General features: G+C 36.6%; 2 protein-coding genes across 11 annotated transcripts in view; both read left to right on the plus strand.

Annotated features, from left to right (window-relative positions):
- Positions 1–12,385, plus strand: part of LOC146434699 (sodium channel protein type 1 subunit alpha) — a 91,603-nt gene extending 79,218 nt beyond the window's left edge. For 5 of the 7 annotated variants that reach the window (XM_085066573.1, XM_085066568.1, XM_085066570.1 and 2 more), the window contains 6 exons: positions 44–325; positions 6,920–6,973; positions 7,316–7,453; positions 8,026–8,130; positions 8,492–8,762; positions 9,130–12,385. In XM_085066573.1, coding sequence (XP_084922699.1) covers positions 44–325; positions 6,920–6,973; positions 7,316–7,453; positions 8,026–8,130; positions 8,492–8,762; positions 9,130–10,298 — 2,019 coding nt within the window. In that variant the 3' untranslated portion in view covers positions 10,299–12,385. The remainder of the gene's footprint in view (positions 1–43; positions 326–6,919; positions 6,974–7,315; positions 7,454–8,025; positions 8,131–8,491; positions 8,763–9,129) is intronic. The other 2 variants (XM_085066571.1, XM_085066572.1) reach the window with 1 other exon arrangement.
- A 1,757-nt stretch (positions 12,386–14,142) lies between these two features.
- TTC21B (tetratricopeptide repeat domain 21B) overlaps positions 14,143–19,782 on the plus strand; it is a 32,140-nt gene continuing 26,500 nt past the window's right edge. Inside the window, exons 1-5 of one of the 4 annotated variants that reach the window (XR_014853483.1) lie at positions 14,143–14,346; positions 14,555–14,684; positions 15,662–15,772; positions 16,934–17,100; positions 19,325–19,447. Coding sequence is in view for 3 of the 4 variants with exons in the window: in XM_085066578.1 (XP_084922704.1) it covers positions 14,266–14,346; positions 14,555–14,684; positions 15,662–15,772; positions 16,934–17,100; positions 19,325–19,447 (612 nt within the window). In the remaining variant the exon portion in view is untranslated. Of the gene's footprint in view, positions 14,347–14,554; positions 14,685–15,661; positions 15,773–16,933; positions 17,101–19,324; positions 19,448–19,782 lie in introns of those variants that run through there. The other 3 variants (XM_085066578.1, XM_085066577.1, XM_085066579.1) reach the window with 3 other exon arrangements.

Raw genomic sequence — 19,782 nt, forward strand, 5'->3', positions numbered from 1 at the left:
ATGCTTATACTCTTTTCTCTTTCCCCCTGTATTTGTGTACTAGGTGGTTGTGAATGCCCTTTTAGGAGCAATTCCATCCATCATGAACGTGCTTCTCGTTTGTCTTATATTCTGGCTAATTTTCAGCATCATGGGAGTAAATCTGTTTGCTGGGAAGTTCTACTACTGTGTTAACACCACAACTGATGAAAGGTTTGAAGTCGACCAAATCAACAATTTTAGTCAGTGCGAGGAACTCATAAAAAACAATCAAAGTGCCCGATGGAAAAACGTGAAAGTAAACTTTGATAATGTAGGATTTGGGTATCTTTCTTTACTTCAAGTAGTAAGTGATCACTCTTTATATACCTTTTCCTGTTTATATGCAGTAGTGAAAAGCAATTCTAATGACAAGGAGAGAAAACATTTACCTGAGGATTTTTATCTGTGACTTAGTTGTATTGCTACACTGGTAATTGATTACTCTTTTCATCACAAGCAACAAGTAGAGTCTGCTACAACGAATGAAGAATTTTTAGGACATCTAATGACACATCTTCCTATTTATGGCTCCCTTAGTCCAACGGCCTCTTCTAACTTGTAAAGTTTCTAGAAGTACCTAGGAATCGTATTCAGGTATCTAAATATTTTAAGTTTTCCAGTTGCTAAAAAAAACCTCTCCATTCATGTGATTAAGTCACAAAGAACTCTAGGTAATAAATCTCATCTCAGGGATGTGGCTGCCACCAGTGCAGATGTACATGATCTAAAAAGCAATTTCTAATTCGGAAGAGAAATAAGAAAAGAAAAATAACACTTAATAATATAATCTATGGAATATTTTCCTGATATTTCTGTGCATAGGGGCCTCATGAAGTTTATGTAGCAAAAACTGAGGGAAGAAGAAAGAAAATATATACAGAAAGATACTATAAGGTTATGCCTTCAGTATCAAAAATTGCGTCTTCGCAACACTGTCTTAGTATTTTGAAGTAGCTAACAATCTGACCCAGCTTTAATCAAAAAAATGCTGGACTCTAACCTATGTTGGGTACCTTCAGCAACCTCTACGGTTTTTTTTTTTTTTTTTGGAGGTTACTATCTAATTCTGCAGTATCTTAGGTTTCATTTTTATTGCTTTTAAATAAGTTTCTAGTTTTTATGTTGTTTATACAAAATCTTAGTAAAACAAATCATTAACATGGTGCAGTGGTATGGACATGGTCCTGCACAAAATCTAAAACAATAGTTCTGAGCAATGTGAACTGCCTCTCCCAGCTAATACAGCATCTTACTGTGTGACTGATAAGTCTGTAATAAAAATTTCATTATGATTACTTACTTTACTGTCACATCAGGAAAGAGTGGATAGGGACCAATAGTATTAAAGAAATAAAATAATGAAAACAATTTGATTTTGGTAACTAAAGGCTTTAAGTACTTATTTTCTTCACCATTTTTATGAAATCCACTCACCCAGGGAGGTAGAATGCTTCGTTGCAGGTGTTCAGGAGAAACACGACATCAACAAAACTCTTTCAAGTAGTTTGCAACTCTGTTTCTAGTAGGAACCTATTACACTCCGAGACACAGGTAATTATTCCAGGTGCATTTTCTTCCTGACTTCATGGCCACAATCCGCAACACCTCAGCTACTAGCAATCATATGTATTTCAGTGTCCTGGCTATGCATAGATTATTTAATCTTCTATTCATTGAAAAGCAACAAATATTTCTTACATGAAGACTGAGATTCTTAAATTATTGGATTTTTTGGGAGGCAAGTTAGGAGAAATTTGCCAATTGTTTCCACAATTCCAAAGGGAAAAATTAATCTAGACCTATCACAGAGGGACCTAGCTCTCATGGAGGACAAGCCAATTGTTTTTGCAGTATCTACAATATAGAGATTTTGCGAGAACATGAGACCCTTGCTTAATGATGGATGATTTTTCGTGTGAGGAGAATGTCCATGACAAAAGCACTTAATTTTTCTGTATTGCTAAAATGCTTGTAAAAGCATGGAAGATTTTTTTTTGTTTGACACACTAGGAAAAAAGGGGGGCATTTCTATCATTGCACAAAACAGACACTTGGCTCTGTATCTTTTAGGGTTTGCTAAGTAAGCCAGTACTAGTGATTTTGCAGTTATGGAATTATAAGAGCCCTAGGACAAAGAAAGAATAATATCAGCTTGGTTTTCAGTTAATGCATTAAAACTTGGAGAATCTATGGTTTTTTGCCTTCAAGAAAATAAGGCCACGATTCATAATTGTTTGAGATTTCTCAATCAAAAAAGACACTGATAAAGTGATTTTCTATTTGATATATAAAGTACTTTGTATCAAACTCTAGAACAAGACTCCAAAGCCATCATGTCCAAAACAAACATGAGACTTGAATAGGTATGTCATAGCCCTTCCTAAAAAGCCTGTAGCAACAGAAAGATGACTAAATGTAAAGGTATGACTTAGAGGTATACGTTACTGTGTAAGATACAAAGAGAAAGCTATTGAAAGTTTAGTATTTGGCCTAAAATAATATATTGAGCCTGAAAATCTGATTATAAAAATCATAGTTGCAAGTGGATATGCTTTCTGTTTGCCTAATGGGAACATTAATGGCCTTTCTACTGAAGTAATTTGGCTCTCCACCTTAACAACCTCAGGCACAGGCTTTTATTAGTGCTGGACCTGATAAAATAACCCCAGGGTGGTCAGTGTCATTTTTCTAAGAACAATCTCTGACATAAATATCAATGCATGAATTACTGATACAAGGCCAGGAGGCTAGAAAATAAATACAGATAGCTTCCTCTTATTCTCCGTCATTTCCATTCTCCATTCTGCCCTCTGGCTCATATCCTTTGAGTCAGTCAAAGAATGTTGTAAATCCCTTCAGCCTTTCTGGGTTACAAGAACCATAACATAAGTCCTTACTATCTGCATCGCTAGATGGAGTGAATACTAATGCAAGTTAGTACCATTTTCATGACAAAAAATCAAAATGAAAGCAAGCCAAAAGAACTTCAGACCAAGGCACTGAGGGCCTAATTATTCTGGTAAAGACATCAATGAGACCTGTGAACAACTTTTTTTTTTTTAATGTTTCTGGCAGTATATGGGTCTCTTCATCACAGAAAATCCTTTTTTTTAAAGAGTGATATGGAAAAGAAACATATATATTTCACACAGAAACACTCAAAAGCAGAGCGATAATTTCAGAAAGAATTATTCTGGGCTTAAAAAATATAAATGTGTGATAGTAACTTTTTAAGCAAAAGGAACTATCTAACAAGCTCTTTCTTGAGTTTACTTGGCAGTGATGGTGAATGACTTTCCTGAATGAGGGGCCTGAGAAAAAAACATTACCTAATGATAGGTCTTGGGGATTTTTCTTTCATGGGAGGGATTTGTTTGGAAAATCTTTAGTATTATAGAAACGTTATAATTCTTTCTGCCCAAAAATACAGCCTAACAATACACGTCATTGATAAAACCAAGTTTTATCGACTTTGTTGATCAGATTGTTTTCCAGAATTCTTACATAATTTAGAGTATAATTATTCATGTTATCAGTCATATAATTACACATTCCTTCTATAAGAATTTTTTCCTTCTATAATGCAGCATAGATCATGTTGATTTATGTGGATTTCAAGCTTCTTTTTTCATTTCTTGATCTGAACTTGCTTGAGTATTTCTCTGTCCCTAAAGAGAAGCATCAAAGCAGAGACAGATCTGGAGAAATTCCTTTCACAATTGTCATGCACCAATGAGTGAAGAGGATGAGGTTGGTGTACACAAAGAGATGTGGCATCTGCCCTGATAATTTTATGGCCTTATGCCTTTTAACTTGAACCTAGTATTTGGATTCTTTGGTAAGTAAATCTCCCAGAGGCCTGCTTTTATCCTTCTAGTAAGGGTGTACCCTGCTTACCAGGATAAAATGTGGCAAACCAGTGGGTCTCGAGGCACAATATTATACTATACTGTTGTTACTAATATCAATAAGAAAACACATCTCTTGAAGTGTATGGTAGGAAAATCAGAAGTTGAATTCCAAGGCTAAAAGTTTAGGATACTTTTTTCAGTTTTAGGATACTTTCAAAGTTCCAGCAGGCTAGTATTTTGAAAGCAAGATGCTATTGTATCTCCAAAAGGGAATGTGAATCTTCGTGGTGATTATTTCTGGTAAAAAAATTGAGTGGTGAAACTCCAGCATGACTTACAACTTCGTTAGAAATTATTAATTGGGGAAAAAAATCTATGAATTTTTACCAATAGTAAAAGAGATGGGGGATTTTCTAACTACATTTGAATCTGCATTTAAATACATGTCATTGAAATTTCCTTGAGGGGGTGAAACATTTGGAACAGATGCTGACTTCAGTTACACTGCTGTAATCTTTGAAATCAATTAATTACTCCTGATTTAGTGTCATTGATAATATACAATATATTTTATATGGTAATATGCAAAAAGGAAACTAATCGTTTGATCTCTTGGTAATTTTTTGTGTTATTTTCTATTTGGCATACAAAATACACACAGGACACCTTATTTCTATTAAAGAGAACACATTGCAGATAAATATAAGCAGGTCTATGCATCTATAGTAGAAATAATGCTTTCACTGGATGTGATGCCTTGACTATCTTTCTTAATTTCTTCAAAAATTGTAATGTCTTAGAGTTTTATGGAACTCATTGTGGAAAACACAAGATAATAATATATTTCTATTTTTTCACCCCCACACTCTTTTCAAGTTCCCTTTTTAACAACAACAATAATAATGACAATAATGATAATGATGATGTTGATGATGATAATAATAATAACAATAATGATAATACAGTTCAGTTCTTCAGCTCTATTTTCTGTCACCAGCTGAAAGGGTACTCTGTTTATAGTGCGGTACTTTACTGATGATGGTGAAGCTTAATATTTTAAAATTAGTCTGTTTTTTTCATTCATTCTACTTAGTCTAGGCTACACCAATAAATTTGCAAAAGATCTAATAATTCCATTTTGCCTGTGGGACGATATTGAAAGATCATTACATATCTGAATCTGAGGCAACAGCACACACTTTGCACAAGTGGCACTCCATCATTTACATCATCTTTCTGAAGCAAAATTATGCCCATTATTTGCATTTAATGTTTCAGACTGAAGTGCTGATTTCAAGTAATGACATTCCAAAAAATGCAAGTAGTTTTCCAAGACAGAAACAAAAGTAGCACTGTGAGACACGAAGCAATCATCTTAACCTATTTAGACCTTGTTAGATAAAATACAGAGTCCTGTTTTGGTTGCCATTTCAAGAGATGAACTAGTGTAAAAGAGCTCAGAGAAAAGTACTGAGAATGATCAGACTTCTGGAAAACAAAGGTTACGTGGGAAGCTTGGAGGAACAGTGATCACTACCTGAGGAAGAAAGACAGCAACAATCAGTCTGCAAAAAGTAAAAGATGCTGCATGAAGATGATTACTGCAGTTCTCCAGATATGTAATGGCTATGACAAGTGAGTCTTAAATGGCAATGGAAGGATATAAGTATTCAGAAACAATAAAAGCAAGTGCCGGAAAAAACATTTTTATTAGGTTGTGGAGTGTTCACCATTACAAGCTTTTGAGGACAAGTTAAACATATATTACTAATTACATAAATAAAACTTATCTACCTCTCCTAATCCCTTGAAGTCCAAGTATTCCATGAGGACTTTAAATTCTTCAGCTGAGACTTCTACTAGTTTCAGATTTATTCTTGATTTATTGCTCTTCTGATACTACAGTTTGATTTCACCATTGAACTGTTAGTTACCTGAGCTTCATATTTTCTGTGTTGACCCCAAGATGTGAAGTTGCTGCACATTGGATTTGCATCTAAGGATAATTACGCTCTTTTCAGTATTCCACTGTTTGAAAAGTGTAAGGGACCTTTCCTTAAAGAAAATAATTTCTTCTCATTTTAAGTTCACTTCAGGATGATGCCAAACTGCAAAGAGAAAGGTTTTCTGAAAGTTCCACTAGAAATGAAACCTCAGGATGATGGTGATGCAGCAAAAAACATGGGTGAAGAGTGATTCTATTCTGCAACTGGTCTCTGTGGCAAGGAAAATGAAGGAACCAATGACCTGCAGCCTTGTTTTGCAAAACTGTAATGAGGATTAAATAAAAGAGAACTATTTCCCTTTTTTTTTTGCTGTATTTTTGGGCACAACTGGATTAAAAAACAAGTGCTTTCTATTTGGAGATATTGCCTAGTTAAAAGAGAACTAATTGCCGCAGTAGAGAAAAATACTTTCTGTTTTGAACATTCTGATGGAGAATTTAACTAAAGGCTGTCATTTATGAGGCATATTAAGTATTCAATGCACATAAAACACTTCCTACTACTTTATCTCAGTATGTATCTGAGAGATCTAGGCTCTGTAAAACACAATACCATCTATTTAAAGGAACACAGAATTAATCAGGTTAAATCTCTCAAAGTAGATTCTGATTGATAGGAAAATACCTTTCTTGAGCTGATCAAAATTTTGGTTCCGTATTGTTGCCACCTTTCTGATTTGGGAGGGAGGAACTACACATCAGTGTTAATTGGCGGCAACTCAAGCCTTACATAAGGCTATTCATCCAGCTGTACATAGCTTTTGCAGTTGACATGATTTGATGAACTGAAATGCCTTCTATAATTTTTGATAATTAATTAGAAATAGGTTGATCATGCCTACTGCTTAAAATATTCATATAGTGACAACGTAATGGGATACACTGCAGGAGATCCAATGAGCAGCTGAATAGAAAGTCAAGAGGCAAAATTCTTTAGAAATCTAATGCAGCTTATTATTCCCAGTGCTGTACTGAGTTGCTGGATATTATTAAATGAATTGTCTTTAGACTCTATGCTTAAACAGGTGTGTACTGTTTACAGGCTACATTTAAAGGCTGGATGGATATTATGTATGCAGCTATTGACTCAAGAGATGTAAGTACTGCAAATATTTTAAATTATCATTTTTTTTCCTGAGGTCTGTCTATCTATAAGTGTGTATTTATCTTACATAAGCAATTAATATCCATACAAAAGAATGAAAAAAATTAAATTAATTAGCATGAGATTCTGTGGTAACAAAATGTGGAAAACTGAATGCAAGCTGCCAAATGCTATCAGCAAGAGGTGGAATAGACAAAATATATTGATATAAGTGATAGGAATACCATCAAAACAAAATATTGGTGACATTTTGCACAAGGTTGCCACTTGCTGGGTTGAAATTTTCATGTGAAGTCTTAGGAATGATATTTCACTTTTTTTTTGTTTCGTTAGGTATTACAGCAACCCAAGTATGAAGACAACTTGTACATGTACCTGTATTTTGTCATCTTTATCATTTTCGGGTCATTTTTCACCCTGAACTTGTTCATTGGTGTCATTATTGACAACTTCAATCAGCAAAAAAAGAAGATAAGTATTGTTTCATTTCCCTTCTCAAGATATTCTAAAATATTGCAGTTTTGGAGGTGCATGATATATACCTATACCTATAGGTATGATATACCTATAGCTTGTTCAAAATTGAAAAAGCTGCAGTAGCACATTCCTGTACTAAAAATCTGATTTTGACACTTTGTCTCTTTCCTTTGTTTCACTACAATCACATTTCAGATTTCAGTGACAGTATTGAGTAGCCCAGACCATCTGAGTTTATCTCAAATACTATTTACTATATCTCTTCCTATGAAAGAAAAGAGATACTGAAAATTACTTTCTGGAGTTCCAGAAAAATAACTGTATAAAAATGTTGCATTTTACTTTTTTTTGCTTATTTGTTTGGGTTTTTTCTGAGATAAAGAGATGCAGTACTGGATATCCAGACTTCTAAATGCTTAGACTGTAGACAGCTCCATTTGATAGCTGAGAGATTTTTCTCAATTCAGTCTTCTTGATTTTTGAATCATTCAATCCTATTTCTCTAATAGTTTTTTCAGCACTGCATATAAATGTGATTATAACCAGTTTTGATTTCATGTTTTTACTTTGGAGGTCAAGACATATTTATGACAGAAGAGCAGAAGAAATACTACAATGCAATGAAAAAGCTGGGATCCAAAAAACCACAAAAACCTATACCAAGACCAGGGGTAAAATTATTTATACACATCAGACAAAGAGCTATTTAGCTATTTAAAGAGTTTTTATTGATATAGAGAAAGCAGAAATATGCCCATGTGAAAATTATCAGTAACTAGTGTGCCAGTCAGCAGAAATAGAAAATAAAAACAAAACCAAAAAATAATTTTTCACTTACAACTATTTTATGTACGAATAAACAACACAAGAGGCTGAACTAAGTTGCATTTGAGTACTCTACTTAAGACCACTAGTTACAATGTTATTGAAAATTCATATGCCTTACTGCATGTGTTTTTCTGCTTCCTTCTAACCGAAAAAGAAAATAAATTACAGATTGTATTGGATGTTTCTTTTTTTTTTCCTCCTCAGAATAAATTCCAAGGCATGGTCTTTGATTTTGTGACTCAGCAAGTATTTGACATCAGCATCATGATTCTTATTTGTCTTAACATGGTTACCATGATGGTAGAAACTGATGACCAGAGTAAAGAAATGGAAAATATTTTATACTGGATAAACCTGGTGTTCATTGTCCTTTTCACTGGAGAATGTGTCCTGAAATTAATTTCACTTCGCCATTACTACTTCACTATAGGCTGGAACATTTTTGATTTTGTGGTTGTCATTCTCTCCATAGTAGGTAAGTCTTGTTAATTAAACTAAAAAGAAGGTAAAATGAATACAAGCTGATTTTTTACTTGAATAGAGCTATATGGTGAGCTTTTGCCATTGCAAGAGTTATAGCCAAATCATCCAGCGTTACATTTTGACTTATAACTTAGCTAAATCAACCATCAAAACTGTTATAATCATTCAACATATATTGTACCTGAAAATACTAAGCACAGCTGCGATAATAGAAATTATGCAAGTGGAATCTACAGAATATCTTTAATTGCCACATAAACCTGGCAATTTTAAAACTATGTTTCTAAATTTCTATTGTGATATGGAAATGAACTGGTAATGTACCTTGGTTTTCTTATTTTCTTTTTTTCTTTTCTTAGGTATGTTCTTAGCTGAGATGATTGAGAAGTACTTTGTATCCCCCACACTGTTCAGAGTCATCCGACTTGCCAGAATCGGTCGAATCCTGCGCCTCATTAAAGGCGCTAAGGGAATTCGCACTCTGCTCTTTGCTTTGATGATGTCTCTTCCTGCTTTGTTCAACATTGGGCTGCTGCTCTTCCTGGTCATGTTCATCTACGCGATATTTGGCATGTCCAACTTTGCCTATGTCAAGAGGGAAGCAGGGATCGATGACATGTTCAACTTTGAAACGTTTGGCAACAGCATGATCTGCCTGTTTCAGATCACCACATCTGCTGGCTGGGATGGTTTGCTCGCCCCAATTCTTAACAGTGGGGAGCCAGACTGTGACCCTAACAAGGCTCATCCGGGGAGCTCTGTGAAAGGTGACTGTGGCAACCCTTCTGTGGGAATTTTCTTCTTTGTCAGCTACATAATCATATCCTTTCTGGTAGTGGTGAACATGTACATTGCTGTGATTTTGGAGAACTTTGGTGTTGCTACTGAAGAAAGTGCTGAACCCTTGAGTGAGGATGATTTTGAGATGTTCTATGAAGTCTGGGAGAAGTTTGATCCTGATGCAACACAATTCATGGAATTTGAGAAATTGTCTGATTTTGCAGCAGCACTTGAGCCTCCTCTTCATCTACCCAAACCGAACAAAGTCCAGCTTATTGCAATGGATCTGCCCATGGTGAGCGGTGACAGAATTCACTGCCTTGACATCCTGTTTGCCTTCACAAAGCGTGTTTTGGGGGAAAGTGGGGAGATGGATGCCCTCAGAATACAGATGGAAGATCGGTTTATGGCATCCAATCCTTCTAAAGCTTCCTATGAACCAATTACGACCACATTGAAACGAAAACAGGAGGAGGTGTCTGCTGTTATTATTCAGCGTGCTTACAGACGCCACCTCTTAAAACGAACAGTAAAGCAAGCCTCCTTTATCTATAACAAAAATAAAACTGAAGGTGGGGCTGGTCAGGGTATGAAAGATGAAATCCTTATTGACAAGTTAAATGAAAACTCATTTACAGAGAAAACAGATATAACTGCATCAACAGCAGTTTGTCCACCTTCTTATGATCGTGTAATGAGGCCAGTCAAAGAAAAGCATGAAAAGGAAGATAAAGATGGTCAGAAATAGGAGCAAATAGCAAGCAAAATCATATATGTGCAAAGTAGTTCGTAGCCTGTAAGGATCATGTGTTTGTGTCAACAGGACTCCTGAAGGAGGTCTATGCCAAACTGACAATTTTTACAAATATACTGTACATTAAAGGTCAGTGCCTACTAAAAGACAGTGACCCCTTGTCAGTGACTGTGACTGTAATAAGAAGAAACAACCTTGACAGGAGGTTACTGTTCTCATTACCAGCTGACACTGCTGAAGAGGAGAGAAAAAAATGGCTACACAGACTGTAGGGACCAGTTAAAGGGGTGCAAAGCCAAGTATTTGTGTGTTTAGCATAAAACAATATGGTAACTGTATCCACTGTTTGCATTTCAACTGCCACATACTTCATATTTTTACAAAATCTGTGTTGGTGGATTCATCTTGTTTTTATTCATATGTTGTTTATTATATGTGACTATTTTTGTAAATGGGGCTTCTGTTGGGGAAGGGAATTAAGTACACCTTTACAGGTACAAGGGCCAGGTGTTCTATTATACGACTAATATACACACAGAAATTATTTGCATGAAGGCATGCTGCACTTATAGATCATGCATGAAAATAACATTAAGTCACAAAGAACAACAGATTTTTTTAGCACAGTGTTTCTGGAAAGGAATAACAGAATTTGAGGTGCTTAATTAATGTGTCATGTTCTACCATGTTCAAACAAGTCTTGGTATGCCTGTAAAGTCCTCTCCAACTCACAAGAATAGTAAATACAGTTTACTTTTTTGCACAGACCATTAAGTTTCATAAGGTGCAAACTTCTTCCTAGGTCTGGAGTCACAGATTTTGTCTTTGTCAAATGTCTTTCTGCATACAAATACTAAATGAATCTGCCTCAGCCCTCCAAATTGATAAAAAGATCCCTCTATAAAGTTGTTCTGCTTTATCCTGCAGTATTGTTTAGCCATCTTCAGCTCTCAGTAAGGTTGATGTTGTACACGTTAATGAAAAGCCCTCTGCTATGTAAATAATAATTTTTAACCCGTGGTGCATGTTTGAGCAAACAGATAATGACTTTAGCACATTTATTGCATCAAATATGTACCACAATAAGTGTAGTGTGCAAGCATTCAACAGGTAAAATAATGTATTATCTACCATTATAGATAGTTTGGATGCAATCAATGCATGTTTATATTGCCTATGCTGCTGTTCCTTTGACTGTCCAGGATTCTTAAACATGGGAAGCCATACATCAGAGCTAAATGAAATAAACTACTCAACAAGACCTCGTTCCTCCATACCATTAAGCAATATTTTGCAGCTATTTAGGAGCTTATTTGTTTTACATTTCTGAATTTTCAGTGAAAAGCATATAGTGTATATCCAAACTGTACAGACATGTTGAAAACTACTAGACCTGTTGAAAATAATGTTAGGATTTTATAAGCAAATATAAATACTGTAAAAATCATTTTCTTTTATTTTTCAGCATTATGTACATAAAACAAGAACTGAATTTTATCTTCAAGTTGATGTCACAACATTTTTGTTACTTTCTGTCCATAGCACTTTTTCACAGAAGAACTCCAGAGAACAGACGTAGCTAAGTGAATGGATAGCTGTAGGTTCTTATCTTTTACAGTATTTGCCAACATATCAATAATTTCTGCGAAATAAGTTCATAATTTGCTTCTAAAAAGCTAAGGGTTTTTTTGAAGTTGGGAAATGGTCTACAGTTCAAATTGAATGTCTAAGCAGTGCCTGCATTGTAAGTTTTCAGATACAACCTTCCTTTCACAGAATCCTGAATCTTTTCTCATATTTACTCACTTCTTTTTTCATTCATGCTGCACTAGAACAGTTCTAAATGTTACCTAGGGTCCGCAATATTTTTTCACAGAGACAAAGTAGCAAAATTGTATAATCCAACACATCAGGACATTTTATGTTTCTTACACAGGAAAATTAAATATAGATTACTTTTATTAAAATTATTGACTAAATCTGTATTAGTGAACTGCATGCAGGAAAATGCTATTACCCTAACTGATGCTAAAGAACATTATTAATGCGTCAAAATAATAAAGATTACATTTTTTATTGTACATTCCTTTTGTCTTTATTATCTGACATTAATCAAAAAAATGTGTGCTTCTAAGCCACAGAAGATACTGAAAACCTTTACAGCCAGCTATACCCTTCTTGCATGTAAGAAAATCCTTGGGACTTGCTTGTTAGTCACTAATTAGGAATTTCTTTTGTAATGTATGTTAGGCAGTGAGCATGATGATTCTGCATGTGTCAGTGGTTCTGTCCTGAGTGATTTAATGCAGCAGCTCCGTGCAGTGGAGTGCACAGCCATCAAATACCAGAGCTGTCCTGAGTGTGTCCCAGGAGGCTCTGAGCATTTGCAGGAATGAGAACTGAGCATTCAAGAGTTTACAAAGATAAAATGAGGCCTGAAAATAGTACTAGATCCGTGGTGACATTCCCCAGCTTGGATTGAGAGCCAGCTTATTCTTCCTGGGTGCTGTTCACAAACAGGCTACAGAGCATCTCATATTGGAGCGCATTTCTGAAAAGGCTGAAATGGTGTTGGAATGAATAAATCATTGGTCTTTTCTTCAGGAAATTTAAGAATCTCTCCAGAAGCGTCATGTTCCTAGAAGATATCGTGTGTGGATACCAATATAGAAAAATACAAATGCATCTGGAAAGTGGGCCTGTTCCTTATTCTTTATCAATTGCTTCAGTGAATTTCTGAAAATATTAATTTTTTATGTTTACATACTTTTAAATTGCATTCCCCTAAAACTTACAATTAAAACACTCAAAAGTGAATACTGAACTTAATATTTTATCAGTTTATCAGTTTTATCAGTATATTATCAGTTTATGAGCAATTGTAGTCTGTATGCTTGCTTAGTGGCTAATGCAGAAATAAAATTTCATAGCATTTTCCCGGAAATTCATCAATCTTTCAAGGGAGGGAAATTTTTCTCTATCAAGTTGTTCTGAAATACTTTATGAAAAAAGGAGTCTAAAGCTTTGATAAAAAATGCCTAAGTATCAAAATGAAAAGTATTTTCATATTAATATGTAGACAAAATATGTCTTAAAACGTTACCTTAAAAAGCATGTAAAAAAAAAAACCAACCAAACTTGTTTCTCCTACCTCTTTTAGATTTTAAATGTTACAGAAGCCTAAATGTTGCTTCAGAACATGGGAAACATAACAAACAGAGCAGGAGATTCAGAGGATTGTGTTGGCCAGCCAGGAAACCCAAGTATGCTTATTGCATAGTGCTTCTTTGGCACCTTCCTGCTGCTGCGGATGAGAAGTGTGTGACAAAGGAATGCCGTGTGTGATGAACCTGCTAGGAAAGGTCATTCGGCACTCTCTGTAGAAGAGCCAAAGGGCTTCTCCTCCAAGCTCCGGGCAGGATGGGTTCAGCTCCTGTACTCGGTGCCATCACTGCCGGCTCCCTGCTGGACCGACCGCGTACCCATTCTAAGGAATGCTCCTTAGCAACCTTTGTTCCTGGTGTCTAGAAATTATGGCTGAGGATGCTTTCACCTCCAGAGGAAAACCGGAATTTTTATTAGTCTTTACAACTCTAATTCTCCAGGGGGAAAAGGGGGAGATGAAGTTTCTCTTTCTGATTTAACCTTATCACTACTTTATTTCTAAGACATGCATCATGTAACTTGAAATGCTTCTTTAAATTATGAATAGTATGGAATGTTGGCCACTCAGTCGTATGTTCAGCCAAGAAAAGCAAGGAAATAAGCAAATTCCCAAAGCTCCGTTCGGCACTGCGGCCGTGAGCGCTCCTGAGGCGCAGCCGCACAGCGGCCGGCAGGGGGCGCCAAGGCGCTGGAGCCCGTCCCGCGCTCCCTCAGGATCCCGCAGCGTCTCCCCGCCCGCCCTGCTTCCAAGGGTTTTCCTTCCCGTGTCTCTCCCGCCTCCTTCCCCGCCAAGCCAATGGCAGGCCGCTATCCTTGCCCTTCCGGAGCCGCCCCGCAGTGGCGTCGGGTAGCAACGATGGACGCTGAGGTGCAGCAGGTGGGCGCCGCCGCCGTCCGGGAGCGGGGGAGGATGGAGGGCTGCGGAGGGCCGGGGAGCCGGGGCAGCAGTGCGGCCGGCCGGGGCGGGGCGGGGCAGGGCGGTGGGCGCGGTGTCCCGGGGCCGTCCCGGGGCGGTGGGCGCGGTGTCCCGGGGCCGTCCCGGGGCGAAGCGTTGGCACCGGTGACCCGCGGCCGCTTTCCCGCAGGCGCTGCTCAACTTCTACTGCCAGGAGGGGCTTTTCCAGCACGTCCGGGCCGCGGCGGACGAGGCGCTGGCGCAGCTGGGCGGGGATCCCGTGCTGCTCTTCTACCGAGCGTACGGCGCGCTCAGGGCAGGTAATGCGGCTGGCCCGCTGCTTCCCCAAACGCTGCGCTTCCTCCTCTCGCCTCCCCGAACTCAGCCCTCAGTCCGCTGCGCGGGAAACAGCGATGTTAAGGAGTCTGAATATTTCCATGTTGAGTAAATTACCAGTGTGTTATGATCTGTCACCGCTCCTCCCCAGTTTCAATGAGAGTGATCGAGACAGCATAGTACCAAAAGGAGAAATAGCAAGTGTTTTTCTTTTTTATGGTCACATGAACATGGGCCAGGTAAATGGGTTCCTTGGAGGGAATTTGAGCCCTGCCCAAATGCATATTGCTTTTGATCGGAAAGTCATTAGTGTGTCCCAGCTCTTCCCTTTAGAGCAGCTGTGTGTAATATTTTTGTATCGTCTGTCTCAGGGAAAACGACAGCTAATAACTGGTGGGGGGATCTTTGTGTAAATGATACTGTTCTAAGTTTATTTAGCTCCGTGCATATTTCAAGGACTTCACAAAATATTAGCAAGTAACCCAGCATTGATGGAGGGCTGTGGCAAGTCCAGTAAGGTGTGCTGGTTTTGAGGTAGTGTGTCTGATCCCAAACTTCCAGATGTTTTTGTTTGTGTAAGAATCATATAGTTTTTCAAGATATTGTCTATTCTGTTGATGTTCAAAATGCACAAACGAGGCAAAAATCCTGGCTATATAAAGAAACAGGAGCAAAAAGAGCTGCTCAGTACCTTGTATAAAACAAGTAAGAAATATGATTTTCATCTTTATGACAGTTGGCAGAACTAGCACATAATTCCTTTCAAGTTCTTTGCATTGAGATGCTATTTTCTTTCCTGTGTCTGTTTGAAAGACTTGCACAGACAAGTGAAAGTGGATGTGTGAATAATGAACAAAAGCATGGAGGAAAAAATAGAGGGGCAAATTTAAGTGTGATGTTTGATGGTGATATTCTCTGTCTTGAAAAGTGTTACAGCTTATCCTGTGCTTGTTTTCACTAGGTGATGTCCAAGAGAGTATTAGACAGTTGGAGTCAATTAAACACAAGCAGGAGGTGTCACTTTGTACACTGATGGCTCTGATGTATGCCCATAAAAGGAGCCCCAATCCAGGTATGCACTTTAAGACATGCTGTTTCATGCTTTAAACAGCTCTGTGGGAAGGCCTAAGAGCTGTAGGCTAATTCTGCCTCAGTTACAAAGGTTTACTCTGGCTTTGCTTTTGACATAGGGTCTGTCACTGAATTGAGTGATGCTTACCACGGTTGTAAACAAAAATACAAAACCACAAAACTCTGAATCATAAGAATGAATGTTAAAATAAAACGCACACACAATCTGACTTATGCACCATGATGAAAAATCTTTAAAGGAAAAAACTTGACTCAAGCTTCTTGTGACTGTTGTTCGCTCATGTCTGATATTGGTACTTCTGAGCAGAGCTGCGACTTGACAAGTCTTTAAAGCCATGCCATTTCTATCTTTCAAGTTATCCTGGCCATACAAATGGAGAAAAGAATTTTGTGGATTTTGGTATTCACTTCTCCAATCTAAAAGCTGGAGCAATTTTGTTAGCAATTACATTCTCAAAATAAGAGTGGGTTTATCAGGTAGATTGAGAGGTCATTAAACGCTTGCTGCAGTATCTTTCTCACTGTGGAGTTTTATAGTTACTACTGACAGTTTTGTTAAGCAGGGTTATGTGAAACAGCTCTGACTAATGGGGTCACTCTTATTCGAGTCCCCAAGGATTAATGCTGCAGGACAGCAAAATTATCATGGATCTCGAGACTCTCTGAGAGAGCGAGCCTTTCCCTCATTCATTAGGTGGGTCAGCATGTCATAGCAGGAGATCAGGTTGGCCAGGCAGGGCTTGCTTTTCGCAATGCCTGGCTAGACCTGATTGCCCTGGGTGTCCTGCAGGTGCTGTGCGATGGCACTCAGTAATCTGATCCATGACCTTCCTTGACACCAAGGTCAGGCTGACAGGTCTGTATTTTCCCACATCTTCCTTCCTGCCCTTCTTATAGATAGCCATCACACTGCCTAACCACCAGTCATCTGGACTTCACCATTCCTGGGACCTCCCCATCAAATATGTTGCTTTTTCCATCTGTACCTTATAAATATTACTAATTGGGTGGGATTGCCTGCATGTTTATTGATGTGCAATACAGAAAATAGTGTTTGCTTTGGAAGTCCTTGGCTTAAGTGCTGCTCTTTTGTAATATTTTGAGAGGCTACCAACAAGAGCTCTGAACAAAATCTTTTCAGATCGAGATGCTATTCTAGAGTTGGATGCAAGACTGAAAGAACAACGTAAAACAGCAGGACAGCAGGCTCTGTACTATGCTGGCTTGTTTTTGTGGCATCTTGGTCGTGACGACAAAGCCCGTGAATATGTCGATAGAATGATCAAAGTTTCTGGTGGTGGTAAAGAGGTAACTGTTTTTAATCTATGTAAAAGATTAATATGACCATGCATACTGTGCAGCTAGACTTACGGTATTTATGCTATTTGGAGGTTATCCTGAGCTATTTTGTGTTCTAGAACTTTCTTTCGTAATGTCATAAATTCATTTCACACAGACGAAAAAATTCCCATTATGAGTTTTTGTTAGCTAATATTCATTTTCAGTTAGAAAATAATAAATAATGGCTTAATAAATGAAAATAAATCACTTAATAAATGGAAACAATATGCAGATAAGCTGATATTGCTACTTGATATCAAGCATCATAATTCCTAGCAAAAAAAATAAGCAAGATAGTCTCACTGGAGGGAGACATCTAGTTTGGATCTGAAGGCTCAAAAATACCCAGAGGATTGGGGATTTAAGTTTTCAGCTGTTGTTAATGGCAAAATTTGCCTGGGATTTTACTGAAATAAGTGTTGTATATAGCACTGTCTTTGGTGTTTATATACAGGCATCACAATTCACTCTAATCTTGAATCTCTAAAGAGGTTTCTGAAAACTTACTATGTTATTTTTTTAAAGGAGGTGTCAGCTTCAGTTCAAGGACAGAAACAAAAAAATTGGGTTTATATTTGCATTAAAACATCTTTGAGGCAGAGCTGTTAACGCTGAGTGCATAATTTTACAGTAGTATTAAACACAAATGTTCTGCTCTGTGGTTCAATACTTGCCCAATTTGTAGTTTATAATTTCATGGTTGATCTACTACATGAGTTAGAAATCTGCAACTATTCTAAAGATTAGTTTCTGAAATGGTATTATGATTTAACTCATGGCTTAGTTTTCAAACTAACAGTGATTATTTATTTAAATTGGTAGTAATTTTAAATAATAACTAATTTATTGGCTAATTTATAGCAACATAGAAATAACTTATATTCATGAAGAAATAATTAAAGACATCTCAAAGCAATAATACAGTATTTCCTAAGCAGACTAAGGATAGGTCATTTTGGTGAAATACTAGTATTTAGGACTTTGCTTATTGAAACAATAGTAGTGTGGTTTTGTTTGCTTGTTTTTGTTCTTAGGAAATAGTATTTGGGTATGTTGCTTAGTATGAAATATTTCTAGCTGAAGTATATAAAAATATGTGAGGTAATTATTTTTTTTACAGACGCATACAGATGAAAAAATACATTAGGATTTAAATATATAGAAAAGAATTTTTTTTAAGTTCACTTATGACTAGCTCTTTCTAGTTTGACAATACGAAATTATATATTTACTTCTGATTTTTTGAGAAGTGGTTCAGAGTGTTTAAACTTGGTGAAATAGGGTTTGTGTAGTATATACTTGTCTTGATAAGATACTTTAGGTACTCCTTGTACAGAAGTGCAACACCTGCCTTGCTTTAAAAAAACGCTCAAATGTATAAAGTTCAGCCAGTTTCCGTTGCATAACGAAATCATGACCCCGATTGTTAGCAATTACAAAATATGATTCTTCTACTACCCCTTGAATTTTAAATACAGAACTAATTCCTTTAATTTTATGTTCTAAAAGAGCTAGTGATAGTTTATATTTTAAATTTTTGTTTTGATGGCAATTATAATTTGATTAAACAATTTATCACTTCAAAATAGGTTTTATTTACTTAAGGTATAATTAATGTTTGGAACACATAAGAGGAATAAATTTCAATCATTACAAGTAATAAGTTCTGCCGTGAAAAGACATATTTCACCTTTTAAAAGTTTGGGTGTTTTTTTAGTAATACTTTTTAAGATTTAAGAAATGTCAAGAGTTTTACTTTTCACATACAGGTTTTTCTTTTTAATCAGAAAATAAAAGAAAAACCTCACATTTCTCACTTCTTTCTTCACCAGTATATTTCTCAGTGTCCCATATAGATGGAATCTTAACATTGTGCTGAAATGTTTGCAGAAAATACTCTGTCTAATGTGATCACTTCTTTGAGGTCTTGTTCTGACTACTGAGCATGTTACATTTATTCAGTGCCATTGGTGTTTTTTTCTAATTCTGTAAGTAAATGTAATATTTGATTAATTTTATTCTGAAATGAATTCCTGAAGTTTTAAGTTGTGCTGTAGACTGGTTATAATTATATCTGAAGTAGTTAAAATAGGTAATCTGTCCTTTATTTAGGTTATTTCTGCATATTGTACCTAGTATAATTTTCTACTACCTAGTTAGCAAAGAATTCCATTTTGTATTTTGTTAACAGGGGTTAATTTTGAAAGCATGGCTTGATCTCACCTGTGGGAAAGAAACTCACATTAAAAAAGCTCTGAAATACTTTGATGAAGCACTGCAGGAAGGCAATGATGTTTTTGCACTGCTTGGTAAAGTAAGTTTACTTCATTGTTTTAAATCTTCATAAAGTAAATCTTCCTAAATTAGTCTTGTAGAGTGAATAGAGAGATGCTGACAAGAGTAGTCTATAATGAGCTTGTCCAAGGAATAGAAATACAGCTCAGACCCTGTAGTACTTTATGGTTCTTTGGACACCAATGGAAAAAGAAAGGTATAGATTAAGTACTGTCAATCTAAATGTGTCTTGCAGTTACAATTTTGCTATGCACACAAGAAAATATTTCTATTAACATATTAATATATACAAAATGAGGTTTCAAATCACTTGAAAATGTAAAAATGTGTGGTCTCTTCCTTTTTGCATAGGAC

Source organism: Lichenostomus cassidix, chromosome 7 (genome assembly GCF_008360975.1).
Source record: "Lichenostomus cassidix isolate B80296 chromosome 7, HeHo_3.0, whole genome shotgun sequence".
Classification (NCBI taxonomy): Eukaryota; Metazoa; Chordata; class Aves; order Passeriformes; family Meliphagidae; genus Lichenostomus; species Lichenostomus cassidix.